Source organism: Temnothorax nylanderi, unplaced genomic scaffold (assembly GCF_030848795.1).
Source record: "Temnothorax nylanderi isolate EJ_2023f unplaced genomic scaffold, tnyl_v1.0 TNYL_tig0191_pilon, whole genome shotgun sequence".
NCBI lineage: Eukaryota > Metazoa > Arthropoda > Insecta > Hymenoptera > Formicidae > Temnothorax > Temnothorax nylanderi.
In genome coordinates this window covers 289,545-315,409 of record NW_027249253.1, presented here as the reverse complement: position 1 = coordinate 315,409, position 25,865 = coordinate 289,545, and the positions used below count along the sequence as shown (strand labels likewise).

General features: G+C 39.7%; 1 protein-coding gene and 1 pseudogene across 1 annotated transcript; one reads left to right on the top strand and one right to left on the bottom strand.

Annotated features, from left to right (window-relative positions):
* Positions 1 to 58: 58 nt before the first annotated feature.
* Positions 59 to 25,555, bottom strand: Impe1 (Ecdysone-inducible gene E1). Its single transcript, XM_071716722.1, has 8 exons — positions 25,246 to 25,555; positions 14,385 to 14,547; positions 13,975 to 14,106; positions 6,136 to 6,426; positions 5,074 to 5,295; positions 4,490 to 4,903; positions 3,223 to 3,477; positions 59 to 1,973 (listed from the first exon to the last, which is right to left on the bottom strand). The coding sequence occupies exons 1-8, from the start codon at positions 25,297 to 25,299 to the stop codon at positions 1,954 to 1,956; spliced, it is 1,551 nt and encodes a 516-aa protein (XP_071572823.1). The 5' UTR covers positions 25,300 to 25,555; the 3' UTR covers positions 59 to 1,953.
* LOC139778656 (uncharacterized) lies at positions 10,511 to 11,766 on the top strand (annotated as a pseudogene).
* Positions 25,556 to 25,865: the final 310 nt, after the last annotated feature.

Sequence of the window (25,865 nt, the reverse complement as noted above, 5' to 3'; positions counted from 1 at the left end):
GTGACACGTTACAATTGTGGACAAAAAGGTAGTTTTTTTGTTATAATAATAATAAATATACAATAAAAACATATTTTTATATTTTATTAGAATTTATTAAGTTACATATTATTTCGTGTCTTAATACGTACGATGTAGATTACAAGATAAATATATAAAACGCGTCAGATGTCCTATTGAAATAATAATTGACAAAATTGTACAAAAGTAATTGTTTATAGTCTTGTTGCTCCGACAATTTTATATTATCTGTACACTTCTGACATTTATGAAATATCTATTATTCTCCTCGAGCGACTTTTAATATTTACGTTAATAAATAAAGTGCGTCATTGAGATTCAAACGGAAGACGTATTATCACTTTGGTACGCTTTCGCAGGATAATATTGAATTTGAATATATATGCGATGTTTTAGACTTAGTTTTGGACTATCTTCTAAATGCTACATGCAGATATTGCCAGTGTATGACTTTATTTACGATATTGCGTCTTCCGTGTGCTAAATACATGGTGCAACATATACTCGAAACTCCGAATCTTCGTCTTACAATTAGAATGGTCTAACGTTTCCAAAATTATCGTTTGACATATATGAAATGGTACTCAGGGTTTATCTTACGGCTTAGACACAATTTAGCATCTCTCTCAAATAACATAATAATATTAATCATATCTTTATATCTAAAAATTTATATTATATTATTAATTTTATTTATTAAAGTAGGGATCTCGGACATATACAATACTCTATTGCTAGCGACGGGATTAAGTATCTTACAAGTAGATTCGAATCTGTTGGTGTAGTTTTTGAACTTTCTATAATTATTTCGAAAAATACAAGTTATTTTTAAGTAGACTCAATCTTGGACGAAAAAAATAGATTCGAATCATCTCTTCAATACTTTAAAAAACACGAGGTATTTCCAAGTGGACTCGAACCTGGATCAAATATATTCGAATCTTTTATGAGCACTTTACTAGAAGTTTTATGTTCCTTCGAATCAAAACGTTTGTATAGAGCGACAATTATTATAATATATTATTTTCTTGATAATTACAAATATTAGATTATTAATCGTTGAAATTAAATATGATAAAAATATACAATAAAAGTTATTTAAAATCTTTACACATTTATATATATTTTTAACTAACAACTTCATTCTTAGAATTCGAGTACAACTTATAAAAAATTCGATTCTCTACGATAGAAACTACTTATAAGTACATTTCGAATCAGCTGCACCTGCAGGTACTCTAAGATTCAAAATTAACTGGTCGAGATCGGTTACTTCGCAAGTGCAATACATGAAATATTATTTCTTATGAATATTATTCCAATAGAATAGAAACTATAGAAAATTAAACTTGATTATTAAACTTGACTCCTTTTTTACATATTAAACTTGATCCTACTCCTACCTATTACCAAATATTTCAAAGATAAGTCCTGAGTACGCGTTTTATCCGTCACGGGGCGACCAAAGTTATTCCTTGGTGCAAGCTGTACCCGTGTCTTAGGGTATTACTATACGTGATTAAGTCCCATTATTATACGAGCGCAATCATTCCTCCTGGGAGCGCGACTCGCTACGGCGGCGGTCACTGGCCCGGTTCGACTTAATGCGAGATCTCGCGCAATAGGCGCGACGGAAAATTCTCTCTGTTCGTTCTGGGTGCCGGAGTCTTACCCGGCTCTCTCGTAGTAAAAGCGGTCCTTTCAGTCTCGAAATCGCGGAGCATTGAAAGCCGGAGTCACCGCGATACGGCTTAACGATCTTTGGTCACACTTACTTTTGCGCCCGTCTACTCAATTCTCAGGCACTTACTTCGCGAAACCATTGACGAGCCGGTTGGTGATTTGCTCCTCTTTGTGCTTCTCTCTCTCTCTTCTTCTCTCTCTCTTTCTCCTTTCGTCGGACGATATGACGAGAAGATCGGTCGGTCGAGATTAAATCGTTGCGCCGCATCCTGCAACATGTTGGCTTGATAATCGGCGTCCTGTCGCAAACTTTAATTTAGAGCAACGCACCCACGCTGAGAATGATAAGCCACAAGCGATGAATACAATCAACGATCGAAAAGAAATGAATTATGATTGTTTATTCAAGCATGTTTGATGTTGTGCGTGTTTCTCAATAAACTTCGCAAAAAAAGCGAACTAAAAATTGAGTTTCTCATTTAGCTGTTACAATGTTATGTATATGTAACTCATCTTTTCTTTAATTTACTTTAATAACAGATTATTAAGCATAAATTATTCTTTCGCGGACATTAATTATATTTTATTAAAGATGACGCGTTTTCTGTTTATTGTTCGATTATTCCTTTTATCAGATGAAATAACCGAAATACTGTTTATTATTTTGTATGCCTAAGACGAGAAACAAACAATCGTAAATGTCTCTTCTCCTCTCTTTTTCCTTCTTCCTGCAAATATTCGACTAGGTTCTACTATTGCAGCGGCTATTGTTCACAAGAATGGTCATTCTTATCTCGATCGGGTGAAATAGCCCGCGAGGAGGGCAATCTGCATGGACGATGCCTTTTATACGAATCGCGCGCGGGTATATTATTTCCGTCTCGGGATACACACGTTTATGACTAATTCATTTATGTAATTTCTCACTGTATTCTTCCGGATGTGTGTGGAGATTATTGCGGAAGATAGCAACGTAATCGATGCATCCCGCTCTAATTACACGCGAGCGTGACTCCGCCTCGCGTTAGGTTCTAGGAAGTGAAGGAGCGCGCACAGATCTAACAACGGCCTCTCGATGCGTCGAATCGCGAACGGTTACTACCCTGGAGTCACGTATTGAAAGAGTCCAACGTAAATAAGATCGCGATCGTTGAGAATAAGAGTCTCAGGGAAAGAAAAAGCCACTTTCATAAACAACGCTTTATTTATTTGTGAATGGCGCGGAAAGAGGCATCTCTCACGTTTGTTTCAAAGATGTTTTCACATAAGTGGCTATTAATTTTAACGCATAGTGTTTTTCTCAACAATCTGCGACCTTGTTTGATTGCAAGTCCAAGAGACTCGACGGATAAGTGATCGTAATTGCAGAGAATATATTCGAGAAAGGCCCCGCGAATTTAGATTTCGCCGATTTCGACAAAATCCTGTTTTATTTATATTGTCAGATGATCTCCTGAGACTTTACAGCGTATTTTTCGTCACGTTTTAAATCTTTGTTCTTTCACGAAAGGTACTTACTGCAGACGCTGCAGTGTTTCTCGTCGGAACCATCGCCGCACCCGTCCCGGCCGCTGCAAGTTATTGCGTCGGAACGACACCTTCCATTGTCGCATCTGAACGGGCAGTATCTCGAGGTGATTCGGCCGCGGTTGCGCGTCCTGCACGCTCCCCTGGGCTCGTCGCTGCCGTCCCTACAGGAGACCACCGCGTTGCAAAATTCGTACGCCGGCAGGCACTGACCGTTGTTGCATCTGAACGCGCCCTCGGGACATTCTGCACAGGTCGAGAAATCTCACGTATAAATTAAAGTGAAATATCAGGGAGATGTGAAATACATGGAATGTGTAAGGTAAAACATTTGTTTTTTCTCAGAAAAGTATTGGGTCGAGATTTATAAATACGCGTTCCGCTATGCTACTGCTACTGAATCACTTCTTCTGAGAAACAATAGTATTACCCATGGTATCTGATTATTTTATCTGTTGCAAATAATTACGAATGTATCATTTACGATTCAGTATTTATACTGTTATAACGTTTGTTAAATACAAAAATTCAGTTTGTTAAGTAAAACGGAACTTATTTATGAATCAACCCAATGGAATATACGATAATATAATTACGATGAAGAATCACCTTCGTTAAGAGATCATTTTTCTAACTATAGAGAATGATAAAACGCGATTATGAGCGTTAATATTTATTAATATTTTTTAACAGTTCTTTTTAGATATAATTCTCCCTTGCCCTATAGATTTTTAATAATCGCTTAGTCCAGGACAGGATAGCTTTATTGATTAATTCTTGAGAAAGTTATCTCCGGACCTCTTAGCGTGTTTGAGACCCGTCATATCTTGAACTTTTTTCTCTCGCAGCTTCTATTATAAATAGCTCCAGAACGAAATAATTTATCAGGGTTGCATCTGGAGACTTTGGAATCAATTCTTCTTCAAAAATGAATTTCATTTCGTCCCATGAATTTCAAAGTCATTTTTGATATGTGCGATGGTGTGAAATCTTAAGCCATTATGCACAGCTGTGATTTATATTTGTTTCGAAAATTTCGAAAGTGCCTTTTTCGATCAATACGATCGAGAGAAGGCACTTTTAATCTTAAGATGGCATATAAATTACCTCAATAGCGCGGGAAAAAGTCATTAAAAATCGAAAGTATTGATGATCACGGTTTTTTTCAGCTTCTGTACATGCATGTCACAAAAACGTTTGAATCTTAATATAATTTACAAAAGAAATGGGCATGGAAAAGGCACGGGAGAATACCAACTTCGCCGATTGTTGCAGCCGATCTCGTCCTCGCCGCGAGGACAGTCGCGGTTGCCGTCGCACAGTCCGGACCTCGATATGCAGACATTACTGTCGTTGCATCTGAACGACTGGACCGGGCAGCGAGGACCGGTGCACTCCTCGTCGGAGCCGTCGGAGCAATCGGCGCGGCCGTCGCAGACGAAGAACCAGCTGATGCAGCTACCGGACGACCGGCACTGGAACGTGCCTGGGGCGCAGCCGGTCCGCCGCGCGCTGCAACTGCCGTTGGTCGGCAAGCTGCAGTCGCACACGCCGCCGATGCACCGCGACATCGGATCGGCTATACGGCACTCCAGATCGGCGATGCACGGTAGCCCGAGACTGACGGCCGTCATTATCGCGCCGCTCTCGTGACGGTCCGTCTTTATTGGCGCTGAAAGGCAGAACGAATCAAATTGAATTGTGTGCTGTTAGTCCAGAATCGAAATCCCGTAACTTTAATCCGCCAATTTTTTATACTTAAAATATGTCTGGTGTAGTGGTCTGATAACTTTTCGTCGCAAAAGAATATATCTTTTAAAATATAAAAACGGTAAATCTTACCGGAAGTTGTTGAGGTCGTCGTAACATGAGCGAGCTCGGTGACTTCCGCCTCGATAACGACAGCATCGTCATCGTCAGGAAGCTCATTTGGCCCGGGACGATTGTTGGATCCGGGTCTTAAGCTCAATGACGGCCTCGTCACTATATTCACCGGTATCAATTGACTGGGCGGTTCCGTCGACAGAAGCATCGTTGCGTTCTTTAACCAAGATATCTGAACACCTATCCAAGAGAGAAGATATTGGATCGCTTATAATCATAATTAATATCAGCTAATAATCATAGTATATTTATTACCTAATTAACGCGCTCGTCGTGTATACAACGCAATTGGAAAATCTTTGAAAGTGATAATGGAGGATAATGAAATATCGCGTGTGGGGATCACTTGTGATCTCCGTGTGGCTTTTCTTTGTACGCGTTCGCAGACAGATGCCACTCGTGTTTCGTTAATGATCGCGCTAATTAAGAATGCGAATCGCCTCATCTCGTTTAATCCTCTCGAGCACATTCGGGCCGGAATACGAGACCGTTCGGTCTCGCGAATTCCCGTTGCGTCCGTGTGCACGGAAAAGCTGATTATATCGGATAAAAGGCGCGTGAAACCCGGAGAGGTGATGATGCAGCCTGATACGATTCCTCGCACAACGGACGCGTTCAAGGATTACTCCCTGAGAATGTTAAGTGGCTTATAGAGCAGTCAGGTATCACGTGTTAGCTCGTTACAAGTTTGCGGCACTCGATGGAGTACAAAGTTTAGAATACAATTCACGTGATAATCTCAAAGCTCTGTTTTTACACAAGAAAATACAAGATTTTTTTAATACTGAGAGCAAATTTTTTCTAAAAAAGTAAAAAAAACATACAAAATGAAATATTAATATATAATTAATGAAACTAATTTCTGTCTAGAATAGAATGATTCTTGAGATTTGTTGATAAGAAATACTTTTACTTTATGCATATATTAATTATTTATTCATCAATTTCTGAGTTGACTCCATTTATAAATTCTATAATATAACGATCTGAATGGCATAGTTGATCCAATTCTAATTATACCTGTATCTTGTTCTCCTTCGATCTCGCCCTTTTGTCCTTCGGTGACAGTTTCCTTATCGCGTTCGCTCTCAGTGACTTCCCCTATTATCGGCTCCTGAGAGGGAGGTAGATGCTCCGGAAGCGGCGCAGGTCTTACGAGACTGTCAAGTCGACACACGTTGCCCTCGCGGCGCATCGGAGCGGTGCATTGGCAGCGACCGAATAAGTCCGGAATGAGAAAATCGCAGTGCGACTCGAGATCCCAGAGACGGCAGTGAGCGTGCTCGTAGCATACCTCGCCGAGTTTGGCCGCTGCAAATTAGATTCGTTTCTCGGTTTACGAACTTGCGCACACTACGAGTCAATCTCGTTTGCCAAGAGCCATTGTTATATAGAGGAATAAGACTTTTTACTTATTGAGGTCCAAAGATAACTAACAAGTAACACTAGGGAAGTGCCATACGGCGATTTTCCTGAAACTTGGCATACAAGTAGTACATGGAAAACTATTGGACACGTATATTGTTATATCGGCCCGAAAGCCGTTTGAAGGGTAGAAATCACCCTTATCGATTTTGGGGGTAGGTTCGACTATTTTACGAATTATTTTTACGATTGTTGCGAAATCAGGTAACTAAGAGTTTTTGGGGTCGCTGATAACGAATCTGAAGTCCGTTTTTAAGAATTCAAAATGGCGGATTCAATATGGCGGTCGCATTTTTTCAAAAGTTTTACACCCTGTCAAAAAGTGCGAAAATTGCAAAAAAGTAAGGAATGAGCATAACTTTGAGGCGAATTTGTAGCAAAAAGGTCCTAATCGAAAACTACCCCTAACAGTAACGAAACATCGAAAACCATCCCTACAAGTAGTGATGCATCTAAAAATCAATCCCTCCTTAGCGCTACCCAGGATGAACGACGTGGACGTGATAGGGTTCTCATCCCATTGGGATGAGACACACTCGTCTCTCGAAGATCTTGCATAATTAATGATGAACTGTTGCATTGGGAAACCCAACGACTATTCCTTGCACAGTACACATGTGCAGCTTGCGTGCGAAATCTTATAGATGCGTACAAAATCAACAAAGTGAATACGTGGGAAGGTGTGGCCTGAATTTTGAAATTTGAATTTTGGATTTTGAATTTCGAGTTTTCAATTTTAGATTTTGAATTTCGTGTTTTGAATTTTGAAATTTGAATTTTGAATTTTTAAATCGATACTCGCCCACTCGCTTTACTCATGCATTTCATTCGCGCTTCTCGCTCTGCTCGTTTTAATCGCTTCGCTCGCTTACTCGCTCCATTCGCTACGGTAAACTGCTCTTGTCAAAAGTTGAACTTTTGCTTTTTAACAGCTGTGATTGTTCTTGTTTCTTACGATTTATGGATTTAAAGTAGGGGAGACCGGGGCTAAAACGTCAACGGGGTTGAAGCGTCAAATCAAATATCTCGGAACCTGTATATTGTGCGAACTCGCTATTAACATTGTAAACGCTGCTTATGGTACCCATGTGACCAACAGAGTTTCGGCAGGTTACCTGCCGTATTATGATTTTTACGAGGGCAAACGTGTTTTCGGAAGGTGAAAGTTACATTTTCTGCGCGTGGAAATTTTGTAATATCTGCAATAATATTTGCTCTCCAAATCTCGAAGTACGTCCCGTGAAACACGGATTGGTGTAAAAAACGTATAAAAACTCATAGAACCATACATACCATACGGTATAAAAAACGTATTAGATAAACGTATATAATCGGTGGACATGTCCGCAACCTATCCCATTTAATATACGTATTTATGAACGTTTTACAAACGTATTTGTAAACGTATTTATATGCGTATATTTATACCGTCGTGAGACAGGTTAGTTTTACCCTACTGATGACCAGTCATTGCGATAGTAATCCTGCTCAGTACGAGAGGAACCGCAGGTTCGGACATTTGGTTCACGCACTCGGTCGAGCGGCCGGTGGTGCGAAGCTACCATCCGTGGGATTATGCCTGAACGCCTCTAAGGCCGTATCCTCTCTAGTCAAAGGTGGCAATGATATCTCTAGGAGTCTATATATGCGTATATTCATATACGTATATAAATACGCTCATAAATACATATATTAAATGGGATAGGTTGCGGACATGTCCACCGATTATACACGTATATCTAATGCGTTTTTTACACGTAGTGTGTAATACGTATGTTCTATGAGTTTTGATACGTTTTTTATACACTTAACAATCAGTAATAATTGTGTTTCATGTTTGAAAGATTTTTTAAATATCTGTAAAATATAGGTACATCTCGATATTTGAAAAATATACATATCTTGCGAATGTCATGATTTTGCTTCGCCAGAGACCTGCTTATATTAGCACTCAACTGAAATTTACTTACGAGTTAGTCTTACCATTATGCGCTGCCTAGCGGCGTCGTTCCAAACTAGCACGGAAAGATGCGCTACCATCCGTGAAACACTCATTGATATAAATATGGTATGATATACGTATCAATGGTTTAGAATTGGTATAGGTATAAGTAATAGACGATTATTATACCATATAGCAGTATACGTTAAGAAATTGTAATAAATATACATTTTTTAAACGTTTCTAATAAACCTAATTAATACTTACTGGTATAAATATGGTGTGATATACGTATCAATAATTTAGAATTGGCAAATAATTATATAATATACGATTCTTATATTATATAGCAGTATACGTTAAGAATTTGTAATAAATATACATTTTTTAAACGTTTCTAATAAACCTAATTAATACTTACTGGTATAAAGTAAAGTAAAGTAAAGTAAAGTACATTCGGTAATATTTTTCGCAATAAATTTAATAATTTAATTTAATTTAAATTATTTTAAATATGAGATGCTTATATATAAGTATCAAAGATTATTAACGTATTTATTTGTTTATTATATTGGCAATTTACGAATGTACTTTACTTTATACCAGTAAGTATTAATTAGGTTTATTAGAAACGTTTAAAAAATGTATATTTATTACAATTTCTTAACGTATACTGCTATACGGTATAAGAATCGTCTATTACTTTACTTTATACCAGTAAGTATTAATTAGGTTTATTAGAAACGTTTAAAAAATGTATATTTATTACAATTTCTTAACGTATACTGCTATACGGTATAATAATCGTCTATTATATAATTATTTGCCAATCCTAAATTATAAATACGTATATCACACCATATTTATACCAGTAAGTATTAATTAGGTTTAGTAGAAACGTTTAAAAAATGTATATTTATTACAATTTCTTAACGTATACTGCTATACGGTATAATAATCGTCTATTACTTATACCTATACCAATTCTAAACCATTGATACGTATATTATACCATATTTATATCAATGAGTGTTTCACGGGCGTGATTATAAAAAGTAATGCATGCTGAACACGAATCCAGTGTAGTTTTTTCATTATCGTTGATGTCTAATATTTCGTGGGCGATCAAACCTGAAACTTGTGTTTGGGGCTAATCGGTCAGTAAGCAGTCCGGATGCATTTCCAAGGCATTTCCGGGCATTTCCAGGCTCACTGCATATGGAATATGGATGAGATGGGAATTACAACCGTTCAGACACCGAATAGAGTCATCGGACGTCGAGGAGTGAAACAAGACGGGCGAGTGACTTCTGCGGAAAGAGGAACCCTCGTAACTATTTTTTAATAATGTTTCGCATAAAAATTTTAAATAAATTTTTATATTTTTCTCTTTAAAAACAATTATTAAAATGTATCCTATCATTTTTCAGGATTAAATATACGTATATGTATTGAAAATGCAGTGTGACGTTTAAACCCCGGCATTTTTGAGATTTCAATTTTTCCACCGTTGTCGTTTTTGCTCTATACCGGTTAAACAAAGCGACGTAGACAAAAATTTCCTATATAAATTTTGTAGCTAAAGGTTCACTCTTTACAGTGGTATACCACATTTAACTAAAATTATTTATTTTGTTGTTAAAAATCGGCACCGAAAAAAAACTGACGTTTTAGCCCCGGTCTCCCCTACCTGTAAAGATAATGTCGATGAATCCAAGAAACATTGTTCTTTTATTACAAAGAAGTTTTAATTCTCCTGAATATGATGTGGATTCAGTTATTACAGACGAGGAAAAATCTTTTGCAGCTAATTTGGAGAATAGATGCTATACATGCACAGATATTTGTCGAAAGCATTGATACTTTAAGCTTTAATGAAAAGTGTATATCCTGAAGCAATTCCTGTTGATGAGGTTTCTCAAAGTGATTTCGAAGAATCAATAAAGGATTGCAAGAAAACTATAATTGATATTGATATCGAATATAAAACAAAGGCTGTACAATTTTAGCGTTCCGGGAAGACAAAAGCTTTGCCTTTAAAGTCAGTTCAGCACAGATTTAAGAAAGTTTCTGATTTGAGGTCATTGTATAGGTGGGAGGCGCAAATTAAAGAAGGTGGCACGAGAAATGAAAAATTATTACAAATTTCGAAGTATGTTTTGGATTCAAAATTTCTTCTGAAAGATCGCTTTCTATTCATGACATTGATATAAAAAGATGGGCTTTACGGGCTAGAGAAGAAATCAATTTGTCACCGACATTATTCACTGCTTCCGCATTTTGGGTACATAATTTTAAAGTGAATCATGGAATTGTATCGAGAAAGATAAATAAATTTGTGACTAAAAAACAAATATCGTCAAAGGAAAAATTATTACAAGCATCAAGCGAATTTGTTTCTAAAGTAAAATCAGAGATCATGTTGGTAGGTGAAGACAATGTCTATAATTCCGATCAATCGGGGTTCAATTTAGAAACGCATGCAGGTCGCACGCTTGCTTTAAAAGGATCATTGAAAGTCGAGTGTTTAGCGCATTCTTTGAATTCTTTGACGCACAGCTACACTATTCAGCCAATCGTTTCTGCCAACGGAGATTTAAAGTCCCCTTTATTAATAGTTCTGCAAGAGACTAGTGGTAAATTTGGACCAATCGTTGAGAAAACTTTGTACAAAGCAGACAATATTGTCGTATTTGCATCAAAATCAGGCAAATTAACATCCGACCTTGCCATTAATTGGTTCGCAAACGTTTTTTTTACCAAACACCGGGGAAAACTCTGTTCTTTTGTTAGATTCTTGGACTGGCCAGACTGAAAAAAAGTTTGACAATATTGATAAAGACAATAAAAACGTCAAAATTTTTACGATTCCCGCTGGAACCACTGGTTTAATTCAACCGCTGGACGTTTACACTTTTAGACCTTGGAAGAATGTTTTAAGACAATTTTCTGATATTGTCATGCTGTATAATTATGATGTAAATTTACATTTAAGGAATAACATCCTCAAAATACAGTCTTTAATACATAACCAGTTTTCCTCGCCCAGATTTAAGAATATATTTCGATACGCTTGGTGGAAGTGTGGGTATATTGCAGAAAAACCCGACAAATGCGAAGCCCCTGCAGATTTCTGTTTGAGAAACTGCAATGGCACATGTGAACTCTGCAATGATATTGCAATAATTAAATGTGCTTGGTGTATGACATCAATGTGCATGCAGCACTTCTTTGCCGTAACAAACGCTAACTCTCCACATTACTGCACTAAATTTAAAGTGTAAGTCGAAAAGCACCCCGATTTGTGAGAGGCAAGGGGACTCACGTTCAAAAAGCACCTCGATTCGTGAGAGGCAAGGAGACTCACGTTCAAAAAGCACCCCGATTCGTGAGAGGCAAGGGGACTCACGTTCAAAAAGCACCCCGATTCGTGAGAGGCAAGGGGACTCACGTTCAAAAAGCACCCCAATGGGATGAGAACCCTATCACGTCCACGTCGTTCATCCTGGGTAGCGCTAAAGAGGGATTGATTTTTAGATGCATCACTACTTGTAGGGATGGTTTTCGATGTTTCGTTACTGTTAGGGGTAGTTTTCGATTAGGACCTTTTTGCTACAAATTCGCCTCAAAGTTATGCTCATTTCTTACTTTTTTGCAATTTTCGCACTTTTTGACAGGGTATAAAACTTTTGAAAAAATGCGACCGCCATATTGGATCCGCCATTTTGAATTCTTAAAAACGGACTTCAGATTCTTTATCAGCGACCCCAAAAACTCTTAGTTACCTGATTTCGCAACAATCGTAAAAATAATTCGTAAAATAGTCGAACCTACCCCCAAAATCGATAAGGGTGATTTCTACCCTTCAAACGGCTTTCGAGCCGATATAACAATATACGTGTCCAATAGTTTTCCATGTACTACTTGTATGGAAACTTGTACCAAGTTTCAGGAAAATCGCCGTATGGCACTTCCCTAGTGTTACTTGTAAGTTACACCCGTAATTCTTAACTTACCGCGAAAAAATTAAGTTTCTTGATAAAAAAAGTATAAAAAAATTTCGATAAATAAATAGCCTGTATTTATTCTCACTATTATCAATTTTTTACCTCATATCTGAGTAGTCGAATTGGTAAAGATGCCCGTCACGAGATGGAGATCCAGATTCGAACTTTGACTGTAGTAATATTTTTTCACAATAAATTCTTTACAGTGATTTAATAAAGATGCTTAGTGGCATGAAAAATTAAATCGATTATCGATTTCAGTACGTGGATTTACTATTCCAGCAAAGAACTGTTTTAAGAGTTTTAACACAGTTTAATTGGAAACAAAAAAATATATATATATATATATAATTCACACAATTATTAAGCTAATCCAGCCAAGATCATCCAGAACGGACTGTAAATAGTGTTTTTTCTCTAATTGATTATAAATTTTTTGTAATTTTTAACTTTTTACAATTATTTCATAATCTTTTCTTATTTTAAATAAGCAGTACCAATTTGTTGTAAACGTTTTGTTCATATATAATTTACGTACAAATATTTTGGAGAAAATATTACTATACAATCGTATCTCAAGTATAAAATTTCTGTAAATAAATGAACGCTTATTGTTTCTATCCACGTAAGACGACCTGCTCGTGAAAGTATCTTCAATGTATTTTTATGATGACAATAAATAGCCGAGATCGTTAGCGCAGGAAGTCGCGGTGATCCCGGCATCGAAAACGGCGCAGTAACCGGCTGTCAGCGATCGAAACCGACTCTCAATAAATCAAGAGAGAGAGAGAGAGAGAGGAGAGAGAGAGGGAGAGAGAGAGAGAGAGAGAGAGAGAGAGAGAGAGAGAGAGAGAGAGAGAGAGAGAGAGAGAGAGAGAGAGAGAGAGAGAGAGAGAGAGAGAGAGAGAGAGGGAGGAGAGAGAGAGAGAGAGGGCGGGGGAAAGAAAGTATACGATCTCTCGGAATGTATTTCCAAGGTATGCTAGGTAGTGTGTGCACGTGTGTACCGCGCTCGATGAGCCGAGAAGGAGAAGATCACATAAATTAGAATTTTCTCCGCGGGGTACTCTAACTACGCTTCGCCTAGCTATTTATCATCGATCTTTTCACCGACGTGCATCGTTCCACGTCGCTAATGATTGCCTTAATGTCACGCGAAGACAGCTACCAACGGTAACATCAAGGAACACGAGCGGATAGCTTATTATAGTGCCTATCGATCCACCCTGATGTATTAATATACCGATTAAGTACGATGTCATTGCACATTATGGTTTCGCAATCGATCGGATGGGAAATTAAGCTTGCTTTAATTCCGCTTTTTGTAGTCTGAATTCGATAATGGATTCTAAGAATTAGATTCAGTGCTCTAATTATATTCATAAAAATTTATATTTTTATGGATTTACATTTACGTAACTTTGCGGCACGTAATCAAACATTCTTAATTGCAGAGATAATGAGCGTTAGTCAGCATACACTTACGTCCCAGACAGGTATGCCTGCGAAACTGCAAGTGTCCCTCCTCGCATCTGCACACGCCCTCGAGGCAGCTGCTGTTCGCAACTTTCAAGGAGCATTGTTCCTTCACGAGACAATCGTTGCCCAGTAGAGTCGCTGCAACATTAGAAGATATCAGCATCTCTTACATTACCGCGTAGAGCAGTCTCCTTTACTAAATCTCTTTCAGTAAATAACAACTAAGTATTCCTTAATGATTTTTCAATAAGGCTCTTCGCGTAATCTAACACCATTAAGTTATATCTATCCCTTGCAAGTCTCTGAGATTTTTTTTGCTATAAAGCGAATGTTCAAGGACATCGATTTCGGTCGAGAGATGAGAGGGAAAGAGAGCTGTGGTTGGAGGAGGTAAAAGGGTACTTTGGCGAACTTACATTCGAGACAATGGGTTCCATTGTAGCCGGCGAAGAAGGGCTGACACCGGCAATAACCCAAGTAGCAGTGACTATTAGCGATCCCGACCTCACACTCCCGGTCTCGGTTGCACTCATCGCCGAGCCTCACGCTCGTCAAAGTGGGCGAGGATGAAGCCAATCTCTACAAGAAGATCGAAGATGAGTTTTGCTCTCCCTTTTAGCGACCCAGTTTCGCGAGCTAGACAGCAGCTAGACAAGAATTTTTTGGATTTTAACGGAAGATTTGTAAGCGAGCTTCCTTTAACGTCAAGTTATAATTCTTTTATGCTTATAATATATACTTATGTATTTAATTAAATACCTATTGTTATTGTCATCATAATGTACGCATTTACAGTTTCAGACGAATACAAACCTTAAAGTTCTAAAAGAGAGAGGAGTAAGAAGAATTTCTAATATAATATAACAATAAGATTTACGCGAATAATTTAATAATAAATTCAATATTTAAATTATATTAATAAATTAATATTCTAAATTTGATAATAAATTCAGTCCGATTCAAAATTAAAAACTTTGCTTGATTTCTGAATTTTTAGTTTTCAGTTTCTTTTCCTACTGGAAAAATAGAAATAAATTTGTGTTTTTCCTCTTTTTTATTTCTTGTCCACTTACAACTAGGACATATTTGAAATTATTTTGTTTCTTTTTCTTTCAAAAACACTTTATGAACATTCTCACGAGCACGTATCCACCCTGTTTCTTTTCCTAATTTCATTAGAGTAGCACAGAAAATTTGAATCAATTATTTAGCGTATCATTTAGTTGAAACGATCCAACGACGTCGTTTCGAATCGATCCACGGTATCGTTACACAATAATATCAAAGAGGCAATAATACCAAATGGCTAAAAGCTACCAGAAAGTCTGCTAAGCGATCAAGAGACACAGTGTCTCGCGCCAAGTACCTACTTATACACGCGCAGCGCGATTACGACTAACAGTGCGACAATTTCCTACATTCCCCTTTTCCCTAGAGAGCATTTCAATGCACACAATCGACGCATTCGTCGCGCTACACAAAAAATACTTACACGATCAGACAATTGCGTTCCGTGCTACGAACTTCCGTTTCTGCAATCATGCGAGAAAATAGTTTGTAGGTTCCCCGATGCAAGGGCACACGAAGATACATACGTGACAAACCGTTTCTCGAGAAACGTTGAACATTTTCTCATTTTTAAAACTTCGTGCATCAAAATGTACGTAAAATTTTTTATTTGATGCATCTGCAAGTCCACGAAATGCATTGCAAATCCAAATGTGTTATTTTAGCTGAAACTTTTTTTACACATGTCTTGCCGTTTTAAATCATGTCATTTAACGCGATTAACTTTTAATTTAATACGATTAAACGTGTTAAATGACGTAATTTAATGCGCAAGAAACATGTAAAAAGAGCTTCAGTCAAATGTGCCATTTTTAGACATTTGTACGTGTAAAAATAACACACTTGGATTTGCAGTGTGTGGATTACACGGTATATAGTTTTTATTATTCGTAACCCACATACGTTGGTGCATCAGGAGTCAAGGCCGAGACGCCTCGATGTGCATTCCGGCGCTTTTCACGGTGGATGCGTCTTACTTGCGCGTTCTCGTGACCTTCCAGAAGCCGCTTCCGCGGTTGTTCTCCTATGTCGGACCACCGCGTTTGCACCGGGTAGGTGCCAAGCGAATACGTGCCCAATGCAGTTTCCCTTCCTCTCTTTCTCTCTCTCTTTTCTTCCCTCTTCCCTAATCGCTTCCCGGTTTCCCACGATCTCCAAACAATGCTTGCGCACTTTTGTGCACATTCACCAGCTCGGTAGACTCCAACGAGCAACGTGGCCATTTATGTCAAATAAATTAATACAATATTATTTATAATATTGTTACAATGGTGAATAAAGTTTTGTCATCTGTTTACAATTAACCTCGTCAAAACTAATGTGAGAATCTTTAAGAAGAAGTTTCAATTTCAAATTAGCCCGAAAATTCGGAAAAGACGACGTTCGAGAATACAACAGCTTATTCACGTTGAGAGAGAAAGTGACTCTTATATTTTTATATGAGTTTTATTTTTATAACTTTCAGGAACTTCCTTTACACAGTTTCAAATAATTTCTATATAAATAAAATTGGGAAACATGACATTTCCTGTTTAATAGTATTCACGTATACATATACATATAGTCTTTTTTAAAATGTCGTGGCTCTTTTTTTTCGCTTCTCACATCGCTTTTTTTCCACAGGAACACGGAAATACAAAGATTGCGGCCACGGAAGTACAAAGAACGCGGGGCATCGGTTAAATCGCCGGCCTACCCCGGTACTCAACGGTGGAAGTGGAAATGGAAATGGAATCGCGCGTACTCGCAGCAGATTCGCGGCTGCACGCTTTAAGCACCGCAAGGTGACACGGCATCCGTTGCGCGCGTATGCACCGTTAGCGCACCGTGCGCCTCAAGCTGGGTGGCGTGCGCAACATTATTCGGAGGAAAGTCGGCGAATCTTGCCGACGATCGCCTATGGTAACGCTTGAACGGTATAGTCATAAGATTTTATTGCCGAAGCGCGATTATTGCCGTCGCGTCTAATGTGACCGCGCCGCAACGGATTACCGATCCCAATGCGCCGATTGCCATATCGGAGAATTGTGTGGACTCGATCCGCTCGTGTCCCGCGGATATATATATATATATATATATATATATATATATATATATCTCCGAAGAATGTCCAGGAATCCCGCCTTTATCCTGTCTTGAAAGGAAAAGAAACCACGCGAAGAGATCCTTAGCTCTTTGCATTTTTCTAAGCTGTTGTTCCGCCAGCCTCGGATCTTTCCTCTGCGTTTTATTGCCCTTCTTATGAGCGGAAAGATAACGAGAGGAAGTACGGAGTTTTCTAAGAGTATAAAGGATATTATCTTTGAAAAACAAACCACGATTAAGCATTGAAACGAAGCGCGAGAATAAAGCTGGATTGAAGCGTTTCCTTCTGCCTGTTTATGCCGTCTTTTTAATCAATATGTGTATCGTTATACGTATAATAGCGAGGACGCTGACGTTTATTAAACGTAATTGAATATTAACATCATATAATATTGCAGATTGATGAGTATTTAATTATTTCTTAATTATTGATCAATTACTATCATTTCTTGCTTCAATATTATATAAATTATTATATAAATTATAAAATGATTAAATAAGATATAAAAGAGATAGAGAGGAGAAGAGAAACACTCTTATCTATCCATAGCGGTATCTCCAGAAACAAGAATTTCTCATGTAAATTTGTACATGGTCATGTATATAAGTAAGGAATTCTTCAAAGATTTTCTCTCGAGAGACGACTAAAGCACAGTTTTACATAAGATACAACGAGAGTTTTTCTTATCGTTAAGATCTTGGGAGACACAGGCTTGACTATTTAGACCTCCCCGTTTCAGAAAGTACGTATATATAGATGCCGTATACGTAGTTACCGTAAACCCGAAAACATTTCCGTTTTATCGTCCGATTTATTATCCATTCACGGGATAACTTTTGCGTCGTCCCGTGCGCGGCCAGGCGGTTTTCAGCGGTTGAACGGTAAAACGGTCGATCGGATGCGCGTTCGCGCAACGGGGATGTACGTCTCTAAAAGAATGCATTCTGAATTGCGAGCAGCCGTCTTACGCTTGACGGCGATAATCCGTAAACGCGTCGCTCGAGCGGAACCGCGCGGATTCGTCGGCCACAGAGTGGCCGTCCCGTTGATGAATAATGGATGCGCTTTCCTGAATGGACGCGTTATTTCAACGTCGGCGCGACGTTCTCGCCGTCTTCTCCGGGAAAAATCGAAGTAAAGGCACGTGCGTATCCGCGCGTCCGCCAAGCGTCACGCTTGGTCTTCGCGGAGCGTGAGAGCTCATTATTTATCAATCTGTATACTGCTATACTATCTATTGCTTTCCCTGCAAAACACGCGATTGCGAGGCGTGTACATACACATTTCATCTCTCAGTAAAGTAACAGTCGGACGAAGTCACGCATATGTGGGATATTAAAGAAATTAATCCACCTGCGAAAGAAAGAGGAAGAGAGAGAGAGAGAGGGTTAATCGGCCGTTGCACGCAACGCCGCATGCGCGTGGAAATACAGAGCACGAGCCCAGCGTGCGTAGCGCTGCATCCAAGGGTGGCAGGATGGAATTTTATATTCAACGCAAACGCCTCCCGCCGGCTCTTAATTACGCCTAACGAGCCGAGCCAATTTAAACGCAGAACAGAGCAGTCACGGCGTCACGGCCGTGCCGAGGAGAAGCGCGTCGAGGACGATCGCGATCTGTGTGTAACGCCGCGGTTCCCACGCGGAAATTCCGTTCGCGCTTCAGCTACGATCCTGAAGAATGGCGGAACGCAAGGACGCTCTTCGTTCGATCGAACAATAATAATAATAATCCAAAGACTCTATTCTAAAAAATATGATTTAAAAAATTAATATGTAGAAAGATAGATCTACTAAAAAATAATTGCTTTATTATGCAAGATAAACTTATCCGACATTAATAATTTTTAATTTAATGATAGAAAGTTAACAAACATTGATAATACAATGGATATTTTACAATGTCTTTTATATTTTATGAATATTGTAGCTATAAAAAATCTATCCGTTTTATTTTATATTTTAGATAAAAATTGAATTTCAATTTTGTGCCAAATATCATTACATGCGATTTCTTTCATTTTTTACTCACAGCCAAATTTTCTGGTTCAAAGAGGAAGATGTTTTATTTGAAGGAATTCAAGGATAAGAGTTTGCACTTGTTAAATATTCGTGAAACAAAGCGCACGTAGATAGATCTCAGATCCCACCGTTTTCTCGCGCGTCTTCTTCGGACTTTTATGGCGGTGGTTAAATTATGGTTCAGTTAAGTATAATCGCGCGGATGCTCTCTCTCTCTCTCTCTCTCTCTCTCTCTCTCTCTCTCTCTCTCTCTCTCTCTCTTCCTCCAATAGACACCATGGAATGCGGACTGCGTCTGTATCCTTTCTTCCGCTCGGACGTAATCCCATTATAGAGAGTGAGCGTGAAAGGGACAGGCCACATGCAATTGCCGCACTTGTATTCACACAGTATGGATACCGATTAAATGTATTTCTGATCAATTAGACATCCAATAAGTTTATAATGATAAGCCACATTCTGGATATCCGTTACCATTGTATTTACTATTCGCATATTCTGAAATTTCGATCGAGGTGAAGCGTTTGTAGGTCACTGCACGGGTTACGAGAGATTCTATTCCTCGATAATGTTTCCTTTCGATCGATCATGCAATCGATTTCAACAGTTTTATAATCACCGTTAGATTCGACGTCGGAAAACAATTTAATATCATTCCGGAGTCACGATTAGAACACTATTAGCAACTCAATCACGTCGTATAACTCGGTTGTTATAACTTCTCTCCTTATCGATCTCCTCAACGTAATACACTCGATATTCCTCGCACACGAAGCATATTCGTACGAGTGCTTATTTCTCCGCCAATCGCGATCGCATTGTTACGCATCGCGGTTACGCGCACGTACACATATACATACACACGCGAGGCCGCGCAGTGAACGATGCATCCTCACTTCTGGACTGGCGTTTTGTACAGAATTGCATTGTCCGAATAATTCTTCGTGGCCGCATCGAGATCACCGCTTCCATAAAAATGACTGTGATCATAAAACTACGGAGAGAAACGTGTTGATGATACGCGATAATAACAGAAATCATTAACAGAAAAGATGTAAAAAAAAACATTTCCTTTTTGCTTCGTAATGAAACAAGCAAAGATCGACGATTACGTGTTTACTTAAACATTCATCGAATTCATTTACCACTTATAAGTCTTGTAACTTAACTCTTTGCGGTCCAAACTATTTCCCGCAAATGACCGAGGATCAAGTACTTCGTCCTCAATTTCATCTAATATAAATAAAAAAATTTTTATTACTTGGAGAAATTTATGGAGATTCCAAAATATAAGTAGTGCCGATTACAATCGCGTAAAGCGATTTACTGAAATTGCTTGAAAGATCACGTGATAAACTACCGTGACTGCATTATGCGAGTTTGAGTTCACAATATACCTATTTGCGATATTTAGAATCTCAAAGAGGGATAAAGGAGGGCGGGAAACATTTGCGTTCGAGATCTACATTCACAATTGCGCCGGTCTCGGTTCTTCCAAGCATTTCTCAGCTAGGAACGTTGATTGCTCTCGACGCCGACGGACGGTATCTCGCACGATCGTAAATAATCGCGACCGGCAATTTATGAATCAATTGAGACGATGGGATTCCGGAGGATTGAATCGGAATAATTCGACGCGACGTCGTTAATTACTGTCACGGCATGGTTACGCGGCGCGACGCGCCCTTAATGCAGCCGTAAATTCTGTCGCAGCTGCAACGAGCGCGATCGCGCGATGCGCGATCGAGAGATACGCGCGTCCCGAAGGATAGAATTTACGAGCGCGTGCCGTCGCTGTCACGCCGACAATTTCACGGTCGGCAACGTGCGAAATAATCTTCACGTTTCGAAGCCCGCACACGATAGCGTTATTACGAATGTAAACGACGCGATGGCCGCGATCTTTGCGCGGAATCGGAGTCGAACGACTCTGGAAACGCACGCTGCACACGTGCTTCTTTCATTTTTACAGGGTAACCTCACCAGCACCAGCTATTCCAGTTTCCATCCACGGTCTTTGTCAATTGCCGATCCAACAGCTTTTTTTCTTTATTTCACTTAAAACATTTTTGTATACATATTTTACACATATTAAGAAAATCTCGATAAACGTAAAATATATAAAAACTTATATTCAATTGTGCATCCTCGAAATTTAATGTCTAAACGTTAAAGTTCCCCCATTAAACTTAAATCGTCCTCCAGATTAACGATTCAAGTCGTTTTATTGCGATGCGCGGTAGCGAGAGATCTCAATCTTACCGTGTCGTACGTACCTATATATCTTCAAACGCGAAAATCATTTCTTCACAAAAACGAGTAGCACGATGTATCCTTATGCAACGAACCGGCTGCATTGCACTATCGATTTCAGATAATTGCATGGCCCGGGAGCGTCGATTTTCCCGGTGTAACATGCATCTCTCGCGGTCATTAGCGCGCTCTCGGTCGGGTCAGAAAACGCGTCGAAAAATCCAATCGTTGCCGCGAGAATAATCGTCGGGCGTCAATTACAAGGTATGGCGATGCAATTCGCACACCGCGATGCACGGAAGCATCGGACGGTCGCAATTATCTCATGGGATATCGGTACCCGGTTTCCAACACGTATATGTATTGGTAAACTCGAGCGTTTCCCCGGCTATCCGTTCTCGCCCGTACATGGGAATCGCGTTTTATACATGCGTACCGTGAATTATAACTCGGGGTAAAGCGGGGGAGGGGGGGGGGGGGGGAAAGGTCCGCACTTGGGAAAAACTCGTCGGGAAGAAAAGCCGCAAAAACTGAAGATGACTTGCTCGACTCGTGGTACTCTTAATTACCGTTGCCTGCATCTGCAATCTTCTCAAGGTGAACCTTCTTGCACTAATCTTTCATATTCCTGTCAATCTTTTTCGTATGCAAATAGTGCAAGTTGGAGCAATTTTCTCGTTAACTACGCATTTGTTTCTGCGAGGATTATCTTCCAGATAATCGTTCCTGTGTACAGGGTGTCTTACGAAACTTGAGAAATAAATATATAATGTTAGGAAAAAAAAGTAATCCATAATTTCATATCGTAAGAAATAAATAAGAAATCTCAAAATAAGATCCCCACCTTTTATTTTAATACAGATTCTCTCACAAACTCAGAGTTGACCTTTCATTTAAAAAATGGCAAAAGATGATAATTCTTGAATTATAAACAAATAAAATATCGCGGCTTTACTTTTATGAAGCTAAATAGATTTTGTCTCAACAAAATTTTAATCTCTCAGTAGAATGAAGAAAGACAACTCTTTTTAATCAAATCTTTGCTAAGAAAATGTCAAAAAATTTTCAAATAAATTTGATTCGACTGCTCGACCTATCCTACACATTTTCTGTATATCTTTTCTGGGACATCCTGTATAAGGGAGCATCGATATCGGTCTCTTGGAACCGCTCGCGGAATGAAGTCGCTCGCAGTAACAGATGCGACAGCAGCAAGAAAGACTCGAAAGGCGAAGGTACCCTGCATAATGCGAGGAAAAGGAAAGAAACGAGCCAATATTCAGCCGCATCGTTACAGATGGGATTGCAACTACCGTTGCGTGGAACTAGGAGGAGGCGGAGCTCTCCGTAGTTCTGTTTGCCTGCAAATTGGCCTCCGTGGTCGTGGCCGATCTATTTCCTCCAGCCCTTCACCTCTTCCTTTCCTCCCCTGGCCACGAAAACAATGGGTCTGTTCTTGTTAGCATGGGTGGATCTATAGGGAAACTAATGAAACTCGGGCTCGATCTTGTGTGAACACCGTGGAATAATTTTGTTCCACAATGCCGAGAAGTTGCGCGATATGGAAACAATTGCGTTTTCTGGATCTTTGGTCTTGAATTGCAGAATGTATCTGAAAGTATGTCGTTTGCAGATGTATCGTAAGAGAGTATTTGAGATAGACCGTGACTATTTTCGTCTAACGTATAATATCAGCGTAGAACGTTGCTTGTAAATTTGTTCCAAACGACTGTTGTAAGAAGACTAAAACGTCGGCGTTGGTATTCCATATTTCACGTCTCTTATATTTATTTAGGATAAGACAACGCGAGGGGTACGTGCTTTTTAATGTTTGCCTGGTTAAATATATACCGTGCAGGATACCCTAAAAATTATTCAGGTCTCATAAAGTGCATCTCGCTTTCCGGCAGCACTTTCCGAAGTATTTTTCTCTTCTTTTTTTCTTTCAAAGCTTGGCTTTTATATGTATATGACACTTGGTGCATTTAAAATAAGAATATATGCAGTCGAACAGAGCGAGTCTACTGCAATTCAATATTTCTGAACTTTTTTTTCACGACGGCAAAACGGAAATGCATTGACGCGCTCTTTTGCGAGTCAATTCTCGATATGTCACGCACGTGCGAACGCGCCCGCCATCGATCTAATAAAAGAACGGCTAATGTTTAATTCAATGTTCCACACGGCACGCCGAATTGCCGATGAGCGGACGCGTAGAGACCCGTTGCATTAATAAAAAGATGAAATTGCATATCGAATATGCGCTTAAATCAATTTATAATTAAAATTTTTGGCCCAGTAAGAAATAACTAAATAAATAAATTATAGAATATTATTGAACGTATCTCGTTTAAAACAAATCTCCAAAATAAAATCTGTGCTTAATTCATCTATATCACGAACTCAATATCGCAATTGATAAACTCGATCAATAAAAAAATTACATTGAGTTGTCATCGCAAAAGCAGATGTATTAATTAATTGGGCAGTAAATAAGAAATTAACGATCAATTCCGTATGAGTGAAAACGAGTTTCCGTAATACATCCATTTCTTACGGAAAAGGTGCGCGGTGTAAAAGGCGCGATACCGTAACGCGTAAGACGACGCGTAAGAAGAGACGGCTATCAGCCTCTGCTATTCGCGACCATCAATACGCAAGAGTTTTATGGCGGTTATTAAAGCGGGTTAGGCATGAGGGCAATAATGCTACACTTTGCTCGTACACTTAGCACGTACGTTTTAAAGTAAAATATTTGCTTCCCGCCACGGAGCAAAGGGGAGCCGCCGCGCCGCGACCCGGAATGCATTCCTCTTTAACACCACTCGCATATTCAACGACGACACCTCGACGCCGGTCGACGTGTCAGAGTCCAACGACCCACGAGGTCAGGTAAGAATTATTGTGATTCTACATGCGTGCAGACAAACGTAGTCCTGCCGGAAGACCGTCGCGGCGGGTCCTTAACCGCGGAATCGTCCGGCATTGATAATCAAGGGTTTTTTGACGAATTCAGCCGCTTAGAAAGCCTCGCGTACCTCGCGTGTACCTCGCGTCTACAGCTGACATTAATAGAATTTCAATCTTGCCGAGAATGACCTTGACTCGGTGAAGAGTATAGAGGTACCGGTGGCTTAAAAGAGATTTCCACCTGTGTATTCGTTACGTGGGATGTGTAATAAACAAGTATCTACAACGGTTCGACAGTCTGCATTTTCTCACGTGGATGGATGAGCACAGGAATTATAATGGCAAAGTCGTTTAAACTTCCGATCATCGTAAGCGAGTGAGAAATAGTTTCTTCATGCAACATTGCGAGACGTGAACATCGCATCGCATGGTAAACAGATCGGGAGATCGGCGATTACATTAAAGAAGTTCAAGAAACGATACGTTGCCCAAAGAAAAGAAGTACCTAATACGGTTTTCTAAGATAATATTGGCCTTTTTTAATGTCATAATTTAATCATTGTTTTATTCGAGTTTATCTCCTATCACGTGCGAAGTTACGAGGGGTGACTCCAGACATTTACAGGGTGGTACAATTTACACTGATACGATTAACGATATAATAAGCATCTTCTAATGTTGTAGCGACTGGCGTCGATTACCGCTCCGGCTAATATATTATATAGCTATCTCGATGTCCCGAAGTGGGATCCGCGCGACGTAATCACGGCGTCACGTTACACGCGAGATACACCTACATTACAAACGATCTTACGCCGAGTCGCGTCCACGTGCCAAAAGAGTCGCCCACGCAAACGCTTCGGAGGGGAACGACCCGGAAACAATCCGGAGGAGGCTAAAATCCAGAGTACATTCGTGGAGTACAATTCGACAACTCACCAGGCAATTGATCATCGTGCACAGGACGAGGACCGTCCCACGATTTCCGCGCATTATTTCCGCTTTGCTGGCCACGCGGCTCCTCTCGAGTCGAATCGATTTCCCGCTTCACCTGCGGCCGTACTACGCGCATATATCACCGCCGATAACGAGCGCGATCGTTAAGCGCGTTGCCCACAGGGGAGTTGGTTGCGTGACGGCGCGGCGGCACGAAGAGGATGTAAACAAGCGTGTAGCGGCCGGTGCCTTCTCCGCGATGTGACGCGCGTCTACGCGTGCGTGTGGATGACTGAAACGAGACTGAACGGACCCCCGTCGGTCTGGCTTTTGGCGCGGGAGCAGCAAGAGGAACGGAAAAGCGGCCAAGACGGGGCACGGGGCACGGGGCCCGTGCGCTCCCACCTTCTCCTCGCCACGGTCTTGGACTCCCTGTCTTCTGAGCTACCTCCTCTTCCTCCGCCACCTTCTTCGTCTTCTTCGTCTTCGATCTCGTTTCAGTCAAACGAAGATGGGAGACGAAGACAGTTGCGCTTCGATGGGTACTTTAATTTAAAATATTATTCAGATAATCTACATACACAGATTTCTATTTATATTTCAAGTTTATTGTATATAAATAA